The sequence below is a fragment of the Bombina bombina genome, chromosome 1 (genome assembly GCF_027579735.1).
Source record: "Bombina bombina isolate aBomBom1 chromosome 1, aBomBom1.pri, whole genome shotgun sequence".
Classification (NCBI taxonomy): domain Eukaryota; kingdom Metazoa; phylum Chordata; class Amphibia; order Anura; family Bombinatoridae; genus Bombina; species Bombina bombina.
In genome coordinates this window covers 1337045284-1337059518 of record NC_069499.1, presented here as the reverse complement: position 1 = coordinate 1337059518, position 14235 = coordinate 1337045284, and the positions used below count along the sequence as shown (strand labels likewise).

The 14235-nt window shown below is 41.3% G+C and overlaps 1 protein-coding gene across 1 annotated transcript in view; it reads left to right on the top strand.

Moving 5' to 3' along the window:
* The window catches only part of HYDIN (HYDIN axonemal central pair apparatus protein), a 595027-nt gene that overhangs the window by 396337 nt on the left and 184455 nt on the right, over positions 1-14235 (top strand). Inside the window, 2 exon segments of the mRNA XM_053719498.1 lie at positions 1197-1365; positions 7710-7951. Of these exon segments, the coding sequence (XP_053575473.1) occupies positions 1197-1365; positions 7710-7951 (411 nt within the window).

Below are 14235 nucleotides of genomic sequence, written 5' to 3'. Positions count from 1 at the left end.
TGCACTACTGGTTTCTAACTGAACAAATGGGTGAGCCAATGACAATCTGGATATATATGCATCCACCAATCAGCAGCGAGAACATAAGTTCTTTGCTGCTCCTGAGCTTGCCTACATAAATCTTTCAGCAAAGGATAACAAAAGAAGGAAGCAAATTAAATAATAGAAGTAAATTAGAAAGTTGTTTAAAATTGTATCATCTATCCGAATCATGAAAGAAAATGTTTGGGTTTCATGTACCTTTAATTTCCCTGGTAGAATGATATAAAGCCAGTTTTTCCCCTGAAAACAGGTTGTCTCACTAAGGGGCGTATACTGCATTTTTGTATGGGGAGGAGATGCATACATTACAAAACTGAACAATTACAATTGTAATTTAAAAAATCATACAAACTAATAATTTAACCATTCACTCAAAAATACACAGGAAAAAATTGTATTGTTAAGGTGCATCAAAAATCGTAACAAAATTGTTCACCAAAAAATCATATTTTATCAAAATTTAAAATTGGTATGGAAATTAAACAGGAATAAATTGTATTAAATATGTGCAGTGTAAATCGTAATTTAAGAAAACACACGGGATGTGCAAAAAACACTTAAAAATGAGTTCTTATAAGTACAAAATACACAGCATAATAGTTTTTTCGTAAAATGGGATAAACATGGGCGTTCTATGGGCGTATATGAAAATTCCCAGCGTCTGATCTGGCGAGGATTAGATAATCGGCCCCTATGTGTTTAACCACCTCACATAGATAAAATCAGCTACTGGGATCTAGCTGAACATTCCTAGTGAACCAAAGACAAGAGACAAATGTGTGTAGCCTTTAGTCACCAGCTGGCTCCCAGTAGTGTGTTGCTGCTGCTGAGGATATGTGCATATGTTTTTCAACAAAGGATGCCAAGAGAACAAAGTAGATTTGGTAATAGAAGTTAATTGAAAAGTTTGTTAAAATGACATGCGCTATCTTAATCATGAAAGCCTGATTTTGACTTTCTTCTTTAAGTTTGCATTTTATTTTTGTATCATACATGTTTGCAGTCTGTCTTTGTTGATACTCTTGTTTTTAAATATTAGATTTTAGTTTTTTTGATTTTTGGCTGTTGGGTTTTTATAGATTGTCACTGTTGTTATTTTTTGGTGTCTGATTTTTTTGGTTATACATTAATTGTATGTGTTGCTCATCTTGCAGTTTCTTCATGGAATCCATAGGCCATCGGATGCCAGATGTGAACTCTATATTTTCTATTCTACCCCAGAAAGGCACTCTTGGCCCCACTGATCGTGGTTCTCAAGTCCAGATTATTTTTAACTCAAAGGAGGAAGTAGAGATTATGGACAAACCAATACTACGCTGCCAGGTGAGGAGGCTGTTAATGGTTTATATGAAACAACATAAGAAACAAAGTGGGAACTCCACAATAAGGAATTCCCAAAAGTCTAGGTAAATCCAGCACAACTGTATCGATAAAAAATGCACAAGAGATTCAATATGTCAAAAAGTAGCAAAAATATACTTTAATGAATATACCAAACACACAATCACATTCATACAGGGGATCCCAGAATATTACATGTGAATCACACTGGCCGAGAATCATCTGGTGCACCAGGGAGTAATAGATAGTAATCAGTCCATTTGAGAAATGCTGATATTTGTAATCCAAGAGGTACAAAGTCAGTGAGATTATGTTACCCACAGTGCCTCAAGACCAGTTGAACCGGACTTTTACCCCTAATGTAACTGGATCACCAAATTGCGTTAGAGCATAGCATAGGAGGAGCCGTGAGTGCACGCGTATTTATTCACAGGTATGTATTGCCTAGAGATAATACTTCATACAAAGGGCAGTTCACAAGCAGTACCTGTATTTGTTCACGCGGTTACTCCTCCTAGCTGCACCGCTCCCATAACGCGAGAACTTCAGGGGTAAGTCAGGGTAAGCGGGGGATCCGCTGTAGTAAGGCTGCTAAGCATGACGAGTCCAAACGCTCATTTCGCTCCTTCCGTTAGTGCAGCGTGGAGCTTCTTCTAGGTGCTGACATCACCTTGATTTCCATGCCTTTTTATTGGATACCGGCTCTATACACTCCTGTTCCCATTTGTTAAAGTCTTTGTCAATCACAGCCAGCCACAACACCGCTGTTACATTGTTTTCAAATGGATACTTTTTAGTTATGTTTGTATACAGGGCTTTTCATGTAACCAAAGTGAAACATGTATTAGCAGACATAAATTGTATGAATACAATTGTAAAAAACACACGCATATACACACATTCATAACAATACACTTACACATCAAAAAGAAAAAATACGATTTTATTTTAATTCATTCAATTGTGCAATATTTTCAAAAAATGAAAAGTAATAAATATATGCAAATATGTGTATTTAATTCATTTGAGAATTAATATGTGCAAATAGCTATCATAAGAGTTTATAGTTCATTTTCATGGCAGATAATATTTATTTAAAGATCCCATTTAAAAAAAAAAAATATATATATATATATATATACAGGGAGTGCAGAATTATTAGGCAAGTTGTATTTTTGAGGATTAATTTTATTATTGAACAACAACCATGTTCTCAATGAACCCAAAAAACTCATTAATATCAAAGCTGAATAGTTTTGGAAGTAGTTTTTAGTTTGTTTTTAGTTATAGCTATTTTAGGGGGATATCTGTGTGTGCAGGTGACTATTACTGTGCATAATTATTAGGCAACTTAACAAAATACAAATATATACCCATTTCAATTATTTATTTTTACCAGTGAAACCAATATAACATCTCAACATTCACAAATATACATTTCTGACATTCAAAAACAAAACAAAAACAAATCAGTGACCAATATAGCCACCTTTCTTTGCAAGGACACTCAAAAGCCTGCCATCCATGGATTCTGTCAGTGTTTTGATCTGTTCACCATCAACATTGCGTGCAGCAGCAACCACAGCCTCCCAGACACTGTTCAGAGAGGTGTACTGTTTTCCCTCCTTGTAAATCTCACATTTGATGATGGACCACAGGTTCTCAATGGGGTTCAGATCAGGTGAACAAGGAGGCCATGTCATTATATTTTCTTCTTTTATACCCTTTCTTGCCAGCCACGCTGTGGAGTACTTGGACGCGTGTGATGGAGCATTGTCCTGCATGAAAATCATGTTTTTCTTGAAGGATGCAGACTTCTTCCTGTACCACTGCTTGAAGAAGGTGTCTTCCAGAAACTGGCAGTAGGACTGGGAGTTGAGCTTGACTCCATCCTCAACCCGAAAAAGCCCCACAAGCTCATCTTTGATGATACCAGCCCAAACCAGTACTCCACCTCCACCTTGCTGGCGTCTGAGTCGGACTGGAGCTCTCTGCCCTTTACCAATCCAGCCACGGGCCCATCCATCTGGCCCATCAAGACTCACTCTCATTTCATCAGTCCATAAAACCTTAGAAAAATCAGTCTTGAGATATTTCTTGGCCCAGTCTTGACGTTTCAGCTTGTGTGTCTTGTTCAGTGGTGGTCGTCTTTCAGCCTTTCTTACCTTGGCCATGTCTCTGAGTATTGCACACCTTGTGCTTTTGGGCACTCCAGTGATGTTGCAGCTCTGAAATATGGACAAACTGGTGGCAAGTGGCATCTTGGCAGCTGCACGCTTGACTTTTCTCAGTTCATGGGCAGTTATTTTGCGCCTTGGTTTTTCCACACGCTTCTTGCGACCCTGTTGACTATTTTGAATGAAACGCTTGATTGTTCGATGATCACGCTTCAGAAGCTTTGCAATTTTAAGAGTGCTGCATCCCTCTGCAAGATATCTCACTATTTTTGACTTTTCTGAGCCTGTCAAGTCCTTCTTTTGACCCATTTTGCCAAAGGAAAGGAAGTTGCCTAATAATTATGCACACCTGATATAGGGTGTTGATGTCATTAGACCACACCCCTTCTCATTACAGAGATGCACATCACCTAATATGCTTAATTGGTAGTAGGCTTTCGAGCCTATACAGCTTGGAGTAAGACAACATGCATAAAGAGGATGATGTGGTCAAAATACTCATTTGCCTAATAATTCTGCACTCCCTGTATAGGGGGAGGTGTATAGACAGAGTTAGATGGTAGGAATCAACCTAAAAAGGAATCAAATTCCAATTTTTCATTCAAACCATTAGGAGATAATGTATTCAATTTATACATCCATCTTGTTTCTTTTTGTAATAGAATTCTATCAATGTCACCTCCACGCACACTCAATTTGACTGATTCTATTCCAATGAAATGAAGGTCATCTGTTTTAGATCTGTGAAACTGGGCGAAGTGTCTAGCTACTGGGCTATCAATATTGAAGTCCTTTATATAATCCCTATGTTCTGTGATACGGGAACGTAGTTCTCTAAAAGTTTTTCCCACGTAAAAATATTTGAGGCACTGTGGGTAACATAATCTCACTGACTTTGTACCTGTTGGATTACAAATATCAGCATTTCTCAAATGGACTGATTACTATCTATTGCTCCCTGGTGCACCAGATGATTCTCGGCCAGTGTGATTCACATGTAATATTCTGGGATCCCCTGTATGAATGTGATTTGTGTGTTTGGTATATTCATTAAAGTATATTTTTGCTACTTTTTGACATATTGAATCTCTTGTGCATTTTTTATCGATACAGTTGTGCTGGATTTACCTAGACTTTTGGGAATTCCTTATTGTGGAGTTCCCACTTTCTTTCTTATGTTGTTTCATATGTACTTTTTCTAGGTAGCACCTGTTCTTAAGTGACTTTATTTATTAGTGTGCAACTCTCCCCATGTTTTTCTTGTTAATGGTTTATCTTCAATTTTGAAAGGGATATTAAACCAAAAAATTGTCATAATTCAGAAAGAGCATGCAATTTTAAGCAACTTTCTAATTTACTCATATTATCCATTTTTCTTTGTTCTCTTGGTATCTTTATTTGAATGTAAGCTTAAGAGCCGGCCAATTTTTAGTTCAGCACCTGGATAGTGCTTGCTGATTGGTGGCTAAATGTAATGAACCAATCAGCAAGCTCTACCCAGGTGCTGAACCAAAAATGGGCCGGTTCCCACATTCCTGCTTTTTCAAATAAAAATTTCAAGAGAACGAATAAAAAATAATAATAGGAGTAAATTAGAAAGTTGCTTAAAATTGCATGCTCTATCTGAATCATGAAAGAAAAAATCTGAGTTTAGTATCCCTTTAACTAGTACCTGAAGCTTGGCTCATAAAAGCAGGTATTTATTGTACCATAGTCTTTTTCTTCTTCTTTTACACTCACTGCCCAACTCTTGGCCCTTAAAGCTTAAAGGGACATAATAATCATACACAATATATGCATGGAGCATATGCAGGATATATTCTGCTAGCCGCATTTTTGTAAATACAAGTATATTGTAAAATTGATACTTTGGGTCAAGCCCAGGAACCACGTCAAGGTCTCTTCCATCCAGGATCCCTATCTACAGCCAAACAATGCATGCTTTCAATCAAACTGGAAACCATACAAGGGTGCACAGACCTTATGTAATCTCACTAGACACATACAAAATATGAAAATGGACTGTGCTCTCGAACAGGAACAAGTGCACATCCTATGACCCTGCAAAATGTACAGCCCTGGGTGCTCAATAGCACTCACAGCCAGTTGCTCAGTCTCCAGAGACCCAGGCAGTTAACCCCAGACAAGTCTGGGTGCAAAGCCCATGAAGAAAATTACAAAATATATATAACTAGTCCTAAAGCCCGTTCACACGGGCCATTTTTTGCAGTACAGTGGTCCCACCCCTGGCGTTCTCTCCCTCCCACTCTCTTTTGCTTTCTCTCTCTCCCCCCTCTCTTTTGCGCTCTCTCCCCCTATCTCTCTCTCTCGCTCCCCTCTCTCTCTCTCGCTCCCCTCTCTCTCTCCCCCTCTCTCTCTCTCCTCTCTCTCTCCCCTCTCTCTCTCTCTCCCCTCTCTCTATCTCACCCCTCTCTCTCTCTCCCCTCTATCTCTCTCCCCCCCCCCTCTCTCTCTCACCTCCTCTCTCTCTCTCGCCTCTCTCTTTCTCTCTCCCCTCTCTCTGTCTCTCTCCTCTCTCTCTCTCCCCTCTATCTCTCTCTCTCCCCCCCTCTCTCTCTCCCCCTCTCTCTCTCGCCTCTCTCTTTCTCTCTCCCCTCTCTCTGTCTCTCTCCTCTCTCTCTCCCCTCTATCTCTCTCTCTCTCTCCCCCCTCTCTCTCTCTCCCCCCTCTCTCTCTCTCCCCTCTCTCTCTCTCCCCTCTCTCTCCCCTCTCTCTCCCCCCTCTCTCCCCCCCTCTCTCCTCTCTCTCTCTCTCCCCTCTATCTCTCTCTCTCTCCCCCCTCTCTCTCCCCCCCCCTCTCTCTCTCTCCCCCTCTCTCTCTCTCCCCCCTCTCTCTCCCCTCTCTCTCTCTCCTCTCTCTCTTTCTCCCCCTCTCTCTCTCCCCCTCTCTCTCCTCTCTCTCTCCCTCTCTGCCTCTCCTCTCTCTCTCTCTTGTCCCTCTATCTCTCCCCCCTCTCTCTCTATCTCTCTCCCCTCTCTCTCTCCCCTCCCCCCCCTCTCTCTCCCCTCTCTCTCTCTCCCCCTCTCTCTCTCTCCCCTCTCTCTCTCTCCTCTCTCTCTCCTCCTCTCTCTCCCCCCTCTGTCTCTCTCTCTCCCCTCTGTCTCTCTCACTCTCTCTCCCCCTCTGTCTCTCTCACTCCCCTCTCTCTCTATCTCCCCCTCTCTCTTTTTCTGTCCACATCTCCCCTCTTTCTCTCTCCCCTCTCTCTCTATCTCTCTCCCTCTCTCTCTCTCTCCCTCTCCCCCACTCTCTCTCTCCCCCTCTCTCTCTCCTCTCTCTCTCCTCTCTCTCTCTGTCTCTCTCTCCCCCTCTCTCTCTCCCCACATCTCCCCCCTCTCTCCACATCTCCCCCCTCTCCCCACATCTCGCCCCTCTCTCCACATCTCCCCCCTCTCTCCACATCTCCCCCTCACTCCACATCTCCCCCCTCACTCCACATCTCCCCCCTCTCCCCACATCTCTCCACATCTCCCCACATCTCTCCCCTCTCTCCACATCTTCCCCCCTCTCTCCACATCTCCCCCCCTCTCTCCACATCTCTCCCCTCTCTCCACACCTCCCCCCTCTCTCCACATCTCCCCCCTCTCCCCACATCTCTCCAGATCTCCCCACATCTCTCCACATCTCTCCCCTCTCTCCACATCTTCCCCCTCACTCCACATCTCCCCCCCTCTCCCCACATCTCTCCACATCTCTCCACCCTCTCTTGAGCTGTTTGAGCTCTCTCCACGGCCCTTCACGGGCCTTCACGCTAGGCTCCGCCCCTTCACGGGCCTTCGCGTTAGGCTCCGCCCCCTTCACGCTCGGTCACGCCCGCTTCTGCTCGGCGCAGTCGGCAGAACAGGTAGGGACTTAGGCCAGGTGTGTTTGTCCTCGTGCTGTCTCTACTGCGCATGACAGCTTCGGACAAACACACTTGGCCTTTTATAGTATAGGATTTGTGGTATTTATTATGAGAACCACATAACGTTCCACTTTCTATTTATGGTCCAATAGTGATCAACATATTGTCTTGTTTTGGTTGATGGTTTCACTTTTGTATAGCTGTAGTAAATGTGAAATCTCATTATGGTGATTTTAAATTCTTGTGACCGTCTAAAACCCTCTTTCTTTCTAATTCATTGAAGGTTATTGAACCTAATCTTAGTGAGGGAGGGGAAACAATTGCAAGTATCCCAATACGAATTTCTGCACGCTCTGTTTTTTCAAAATATCGTCTCTGCCCATCCTTGGACATAAATTTTGGTGCCATGGTCCTAGGAAGTCGTAAAATGTGCTCATTCACATTGGAGAACTGTGGCCTGTTGGAGTTTCGTTACAACATCAGCAAGATGGTACGGGAGGTAGTAATCCAGCCTGCCAAGAAGGGGTAAGTATAAGATTGGTAGCCCACTAAGTTATTCTTGCTAAGATAAATCTTAAACAATGAATTATGTGTTCACAGTTTTTATGTTTAAGATCAAGGTTAGGTTTTAAATCAAAGCATACTGTTCAATTATAAAATTGTAAATGATGCTGTTTATGTTTACCTATATAAAAATTAATAAAAATTATTTCAACATAAAAAAAAAATCATATGTAAACTTTAATATGTTTGATGTGAAATGCTAACTCTCAGAAGACACTTGTTCAATTATAAAATTGTAAATGATGCTGTTTATGTTTACCTATATAAAAATTAATAAAAATTATTTCAACATAAATCAAAGCATACTATGGCCTAGTTTCTATTGAGGTTGTAAAGTTCTGGAAACTGGTGGTGATGTAAAAACTTTCCATAGACTTTAATTTAGATAAATATTTTTACCACCTCAATGGAAAGTAGGCCTATGTTGGTTAGTGCTTTGATTGAGGTCCAGCTATCAGTGGAATTAAACTAGTGTATCAAAGGAAATACAAGTTCAGATTATATTTAATGCTAACAATGATGCAGTTACCTTCATGGTGAAATATTTAGCATTTTATATGTAATACTAACTTTAAAATATCTATTGAGCAAGCTGAAAACTCTGTTCATTTCTACCTCTGTGAATGTATACTGATTTTTAAAAATTTTTGATGTTATAATAAATAATCAAATTGCTTGTTGTAGATAGATAATATCCCATTCCCCATGGAGTGAAAGTGATATTCTCAAATTAATAATACATACATACATTAATTTTTAATGGTTCTTCTGAAGTCAGCTTGTTAAAGGGACAGCACCTGATTATAGATATGTATAGATTTGAGTGACTTTATTTTCATATATTATACATGTTTTGTTATGCATATATTGTAGGATTTTACTTCATGCCTCTAAAAACGCTAAATTTTCCAGTGCTGTTTTGTATTGCTCTTGAGCAAAACACTTAATTCACCACTTGTAATATGAGTGATAATAGCACATCCTGCGCTATCCATTCAAAGTATACGACACGAAAAATAAATATTGGCCACAGTAAGAGTCTCTGGAAAACATTTTTTACCATTCACTTATAATACCATATTCATCTTCAGCAATCACAGCTATTTTATTCTAAAATTATTACATAACTTAGTATGACCAAATAATTATATATAACATTTTATTAAATTGTTCTATAAAAGTAACAGTTTTTCACTGGCATACCTAAATGACCCAAATCTTAGAAAAAAAAATTGGTAGTGTTTTGAATTTCCATTAAGGGAGTGTTAAAATTAAAAAGTTCACTACTTTATTTTGTCAGATGGTAAGAGTCCACAAGCCACCACGTATGGGAATATTCCCATTCTGACCACTAGCAGGAGGCAAAATACACCTCAACACACCAGAGCTTTAAATCCCTCCCACTTCCCATGATCCTCTGTCATTTTATTATGCCTCCATAGTGAGGAGTGAGGTGAAAGTGAAGGGCAAGATCTTCTTATTGTTTGAAAGGGGACCCACTAACTGTCCCAAATCCTCCTCGACGGAAACCTGTCCTTCAGAGGGGCAGGCAAGGATTGTTTCAGCCAGACAGTGAAACGTCTTTTCTCAATGAGAAGGTGAAATGTGGACTTGTTCACCAGTCCCCTGGTCAACAGGGAGCTGCTCCTTGTTCCACAGCCCTACCCAGGTGAAATGTGGACTTGTCCACCAATCCCCTGTTGTAGATGCTGTTAGTAATTCAGATCCTTGGAATTGTGCTTGCACTGCTTAGGATGGGCTTGTTTGCTGGAAACAAGTTGCTACAGCTGAGGTAAGCCCAGTGGCAGCACCTTACAAGCCCACTGGCTATTAGTATGACCATGTAATAAACATGATTCACATAGTCTGGGGGGATTTATACTAGCAGTTTTCTGTACTTTAAGTACTTATAATCCTTACCTGTCTCTGTGCTGCTGTAACATTCTCAGCGTGTAGGAAGGTTCTCAGGACCAGTGGAGATGGTAAGGCCATCTGTTCGTCAGAGTTTGATCTCAAATTTGGCGTTTAAATTTTATTTAACCCTTTATGTGTTGTGTTATATGCTATGTATACCTTTTTATTGTTTTCTTTCCTATGGCATGGAGAGTCCACAAAACATTCTAATTACTAGTGGGATATTCACTCCTGGCCAGCAGGAGGAGGCAAAGAGCACCCCAGCAGAGCTGTTAAGTATAACTTCCCTTACCCATAACCCCCAGTCATTCTCTTTGCCTTGATAATGCGAGGATGGCGAAGATGGTGTCTGAAGATTTTTAATCTTTTTAATGGGTACTTTTCCCTGCAAGCAAGGATTTGGGCTATGCTGTGTCCATGTCAATCTCTTTAGTAAGAGTAATGGTGGCTATTAGCAGTTAGAGGTGGTCTTTGCTTAAACTTAAAACATTTTTGCTACCCCTATTATAGAAAGCCAGAGTTGGTTACTCTGTTCTTTCTTTTCTATAGGTCCCTGGTAGATATGGTGAAGCTGCCACACCTCAGAAAACAGCTCCTGCCTGACAGAGCAGGTTCCACAGGTAAGTTAGTTCCCTTCTAGGTTTGAAGGTACCGGCACTATAGGGGTTAAATCCTTGTGGAAAGTATTTGAATCTGTTTTAAGGGCACTGCTTTTATGTGGAAAGAGGCATCATTTTTTATTGGGGGCTCAGAGATGGAAGAGTGTAGGAAGTGTTTGACAGATGTTTGTTTTACTTCTTACTTGTTGCAATCACTTTTCAGCTCAGCTTATTGACTAAATCACTTTTGCTGTGCTGCTGTTTTTGTTTGGCATAATTAAAAATAAAATGTATTGCAGTCACGTGGAGGATGCATTTTCTTCTATCTACAGTGGCAAGTTGATTTGGGCTGTTCCAGTAACAAGGAAGTTGTTTTTTTGTGACCGGTTTTCTGTGCTAGTGGGATAGCAACTTCTGGAGGGGTAAGACCTCAGAGCTGAGGGTTTTAAGTGCTTATTTATGTTTTATTGCTTCAAATAAATAAACTTAATTTTGCATTTAAATTTTTTTGTCAATTATGAACTGATACCCAATTATGGACACTAATACTGAAGTTAATTCATTTGAAAAATGCTTATTGTGTTTGGCTAAGATAATTCCTCCTGTACAGTTTTGCTCTTCATGTTTAAATAAAACGTTAAAGTTTAAAGATAAGATGTCTCTCCCTGAGCCTCCTGTCTCTCAGGATAGTGTTATCCTAGCTACGCCTCGAGCCTCCCAAGCTTCACATGCAGTGCCCTACGGTTCAACAAAACCTCCTGGGGGTGTTTTTTTACCTGGGGATTTCGCTGCCCAGATTACTCCTGATGTTTCTGCAGCTTTATCAGCTTTTCCAAAGGTTTCTGGTAAACATAAGAAGAAATCTAAAGACATTATTGTTAGTAAGACTGACTCGACTAAAGCTGCGTTAGTCAGTTTGTCTCAATTATCTGATGAGGATGATTCTTCAGTGGCTTCTGAGGGGGAATTGTCAGATTCTGATACTGTAGTGACAAATTCTGCAGATTCAGAGGAGATTAATTTCATATTTAAGTTAGAACACCTTCAAGTTCATTTGAAGGAGGTTCTTGCTACTTTGGAAGAATCTGAATCTGTTGCGGAGAATCCAAAGAGGTCTAGTAAGCTTAATAGGTTATATGATGTACCCTCATCTGTGAAAGTATTTCCAGTTCCAGACCGTATGGCAGATATTATAACTCAGGAATGGGATAAGCCAGGGATTCCTTTTTCCCTGTCCCCTGTTTTTAAAAAGATGTTTCCTGGTCCTGAGTCTATTCGTGACTCGTGGCGCACGGTGTCCAAGGTAGAGGGAGCTATCTCTACTCTGGCAAAGAGAACTACTATTCCTATTGAAAATAGTGGTTCTTTCAATGATCCCATGGATAAGAAGCTTGAGCCTTTTTTGAAGAAGATGTACATTCATCAGGGGTTACAGTGGCAATCTGTTGCTAGTATTGCTACAGTTGCGGGGGCAGCATCTTATTTGTGCGATGATTTATCTAATCTTATCCTAGAAGAGACTACTATAGAGGAGATCCAAGACAGGATCAAGGCTCTCACGCTAGTCAATACCTTTATTTGTGATGCCAACATGCAAGTTCTTAGGTTGGGTGCTAAGATTTCTGGTTTTACTGTATTAGCTTGCAGAGCTCTCTGGTTAAAATCTTGGTCTGCAGATTTTACATCCAAGTCCAAGCTTTTATCTCTGCCTTATAAGGGTAAAACATTGTTTGGACCAGGTCTGGCCGAAATTATTTCTGACATTACATGTGGAAAGGGTTCTTTTCTACCTCAGGATAAAAAGAATAGACATAAAGGTTGCCAGAATTCTAATTTTCATTCCTTTCGTAACTTTAAGGGACAGAAGTCTTCCTCTTCCAAGTTGGATCAATCCAAGTCTTCTTGGAGGTCCAGTCAGCCTTGGAATAGGGGGAAGCAACCTAAAAAGCCTTCCATTGATTCTAAATCAACATGTAGTGGATCAAGTGGGGGGCATGCTTTCTTTTTGTCAGCAGGCTTGGATATGCAATGTTCCAGATCCTTGGGCCATAGATATAGTATACCACGATTACAGAATAGGATTCAAATCTTGTCCTCCCAGGGGCAGGTTCCACCTGTCAAGGTTATCTGAGAATCAGATAAAGAGAGAGATCTTCTTAAACTGTGTAAAGGACCTATCATCCCTGGGAGTGATTGTTCCAGTTCCTCTAGAAGAACAGGGTCTAGGATTCTATTCAAATCTATTTGTAATTCCCAAGAAGGAGGACACTTTTCGTCTCATTCTGGACCTAAAGTGTCTCATTCAATTCCTCAGGGTTCCATCCTTCAAGATGGAGACCATCCGTTCTATTCTTCCTTTGGTCCAAAAGGGTCAGTTCATAGATCTGAAGGACACGTATATTCATGTTCCCATTTACAGGGATCATTACCAGTATCTAAGGTTTTCCTTCCAGGACAAACATTTCCAGTTTGTTGCCCTTCCTTTTGGTCTTGCTACAGCTCCCAGAATTTTTACAAAGGTTCTGGGGGCTCTTCTGGCAGTGGTGAGGTCCCTGGGTATTGCTGTGGCACCTTATCTACGACATTCTAGTTCAATCGCCATCTTTTCATCTAGCAAGAGCTCATACTGAGATGTTGTTGTCTATTCTACGTTCCCACGGGTGGAAAGTGAAACTGGGAAAGAGTTCCCTTGTTCCAGATACAAGGGTTTGTTTCTTGGGAACAATCATAGATTCTCTGCCCATGAAGATTTTTCTGATGGACGTCAGAAAATCCAAGCTTCATGTTTCTTGCCTGTCTCTCCAGTCTGCTATTCGTCCTTCTGTGGCTCAATGCATGGAGGTGATTGGACTGATAGTTGCCTCCATGGACATCATTCCTTTTGCTTGGTTCCATCTGAGACCTCTGCAGCTATGCATGCTCAGTCAATGGAACGTGCAGCACTCAGTTCTCTCGCAGAAGATACATTTGGATTCCCCAACAAGAGTCTCACTCTAATGGTGGGTTTCACAGGACCATCTGTCTCGGGGCACATGCTTCCTGAAGCCTTCCTGAGTGATTGTGACCACGGACGCTAGCCTGTTAGGCTGGGGAGCAGTTTGGGGTTTCTTAGAGACACAGGGTCTGTGGACTCCAGAGGAGTCGGCTCTTCCAATAAACATCTTGGAGTTGAGAGCGATTTTCTATGCTTTAATAGCTTGGCCTCAACTAGCTTTGGTCCGATTTATCAGATTTTAATCGGGCATCACCTTGGTGGCCTAAATCAATCACCAGTGAGGAACTCAGAGTTCCTAGGCAATTAAGGAGGTGTCTCGCATTCTCCAGTGGGCGGATTTTCACAATTGCTATCTCTCTGCCATCCACATACCAGGGGTGGACAACTGGGAGGCGGATTTTATAAGCAGGCAGACTTTTCATCCCAGAGAGTGGGATCTCCACCCAGAGGTTTTCACAATGATAACCCTCAGGTGGGGGGTTCCGGAGTTGGATCTGATGGCATCTCGTCAAAACGGCAAGCTTCCAAAGTACGGTTCAAGGTCAAGAGATCCTTTTTGGTAGATGCTCTAGTGGTTCCTTGGAGCTTCAATCTAGCATACCTGTTTCCTCCGTTTGCGTTGCTTCCACAAGTAATTGCTTGCATCAAACAGGAGAGAGCTTCTGTGATTCTAAAAGCTCCTGCATGGCCTCGTAGGATCTGGTTCGTGGATCTGGCGACGTTGTCATCTCTTCCGC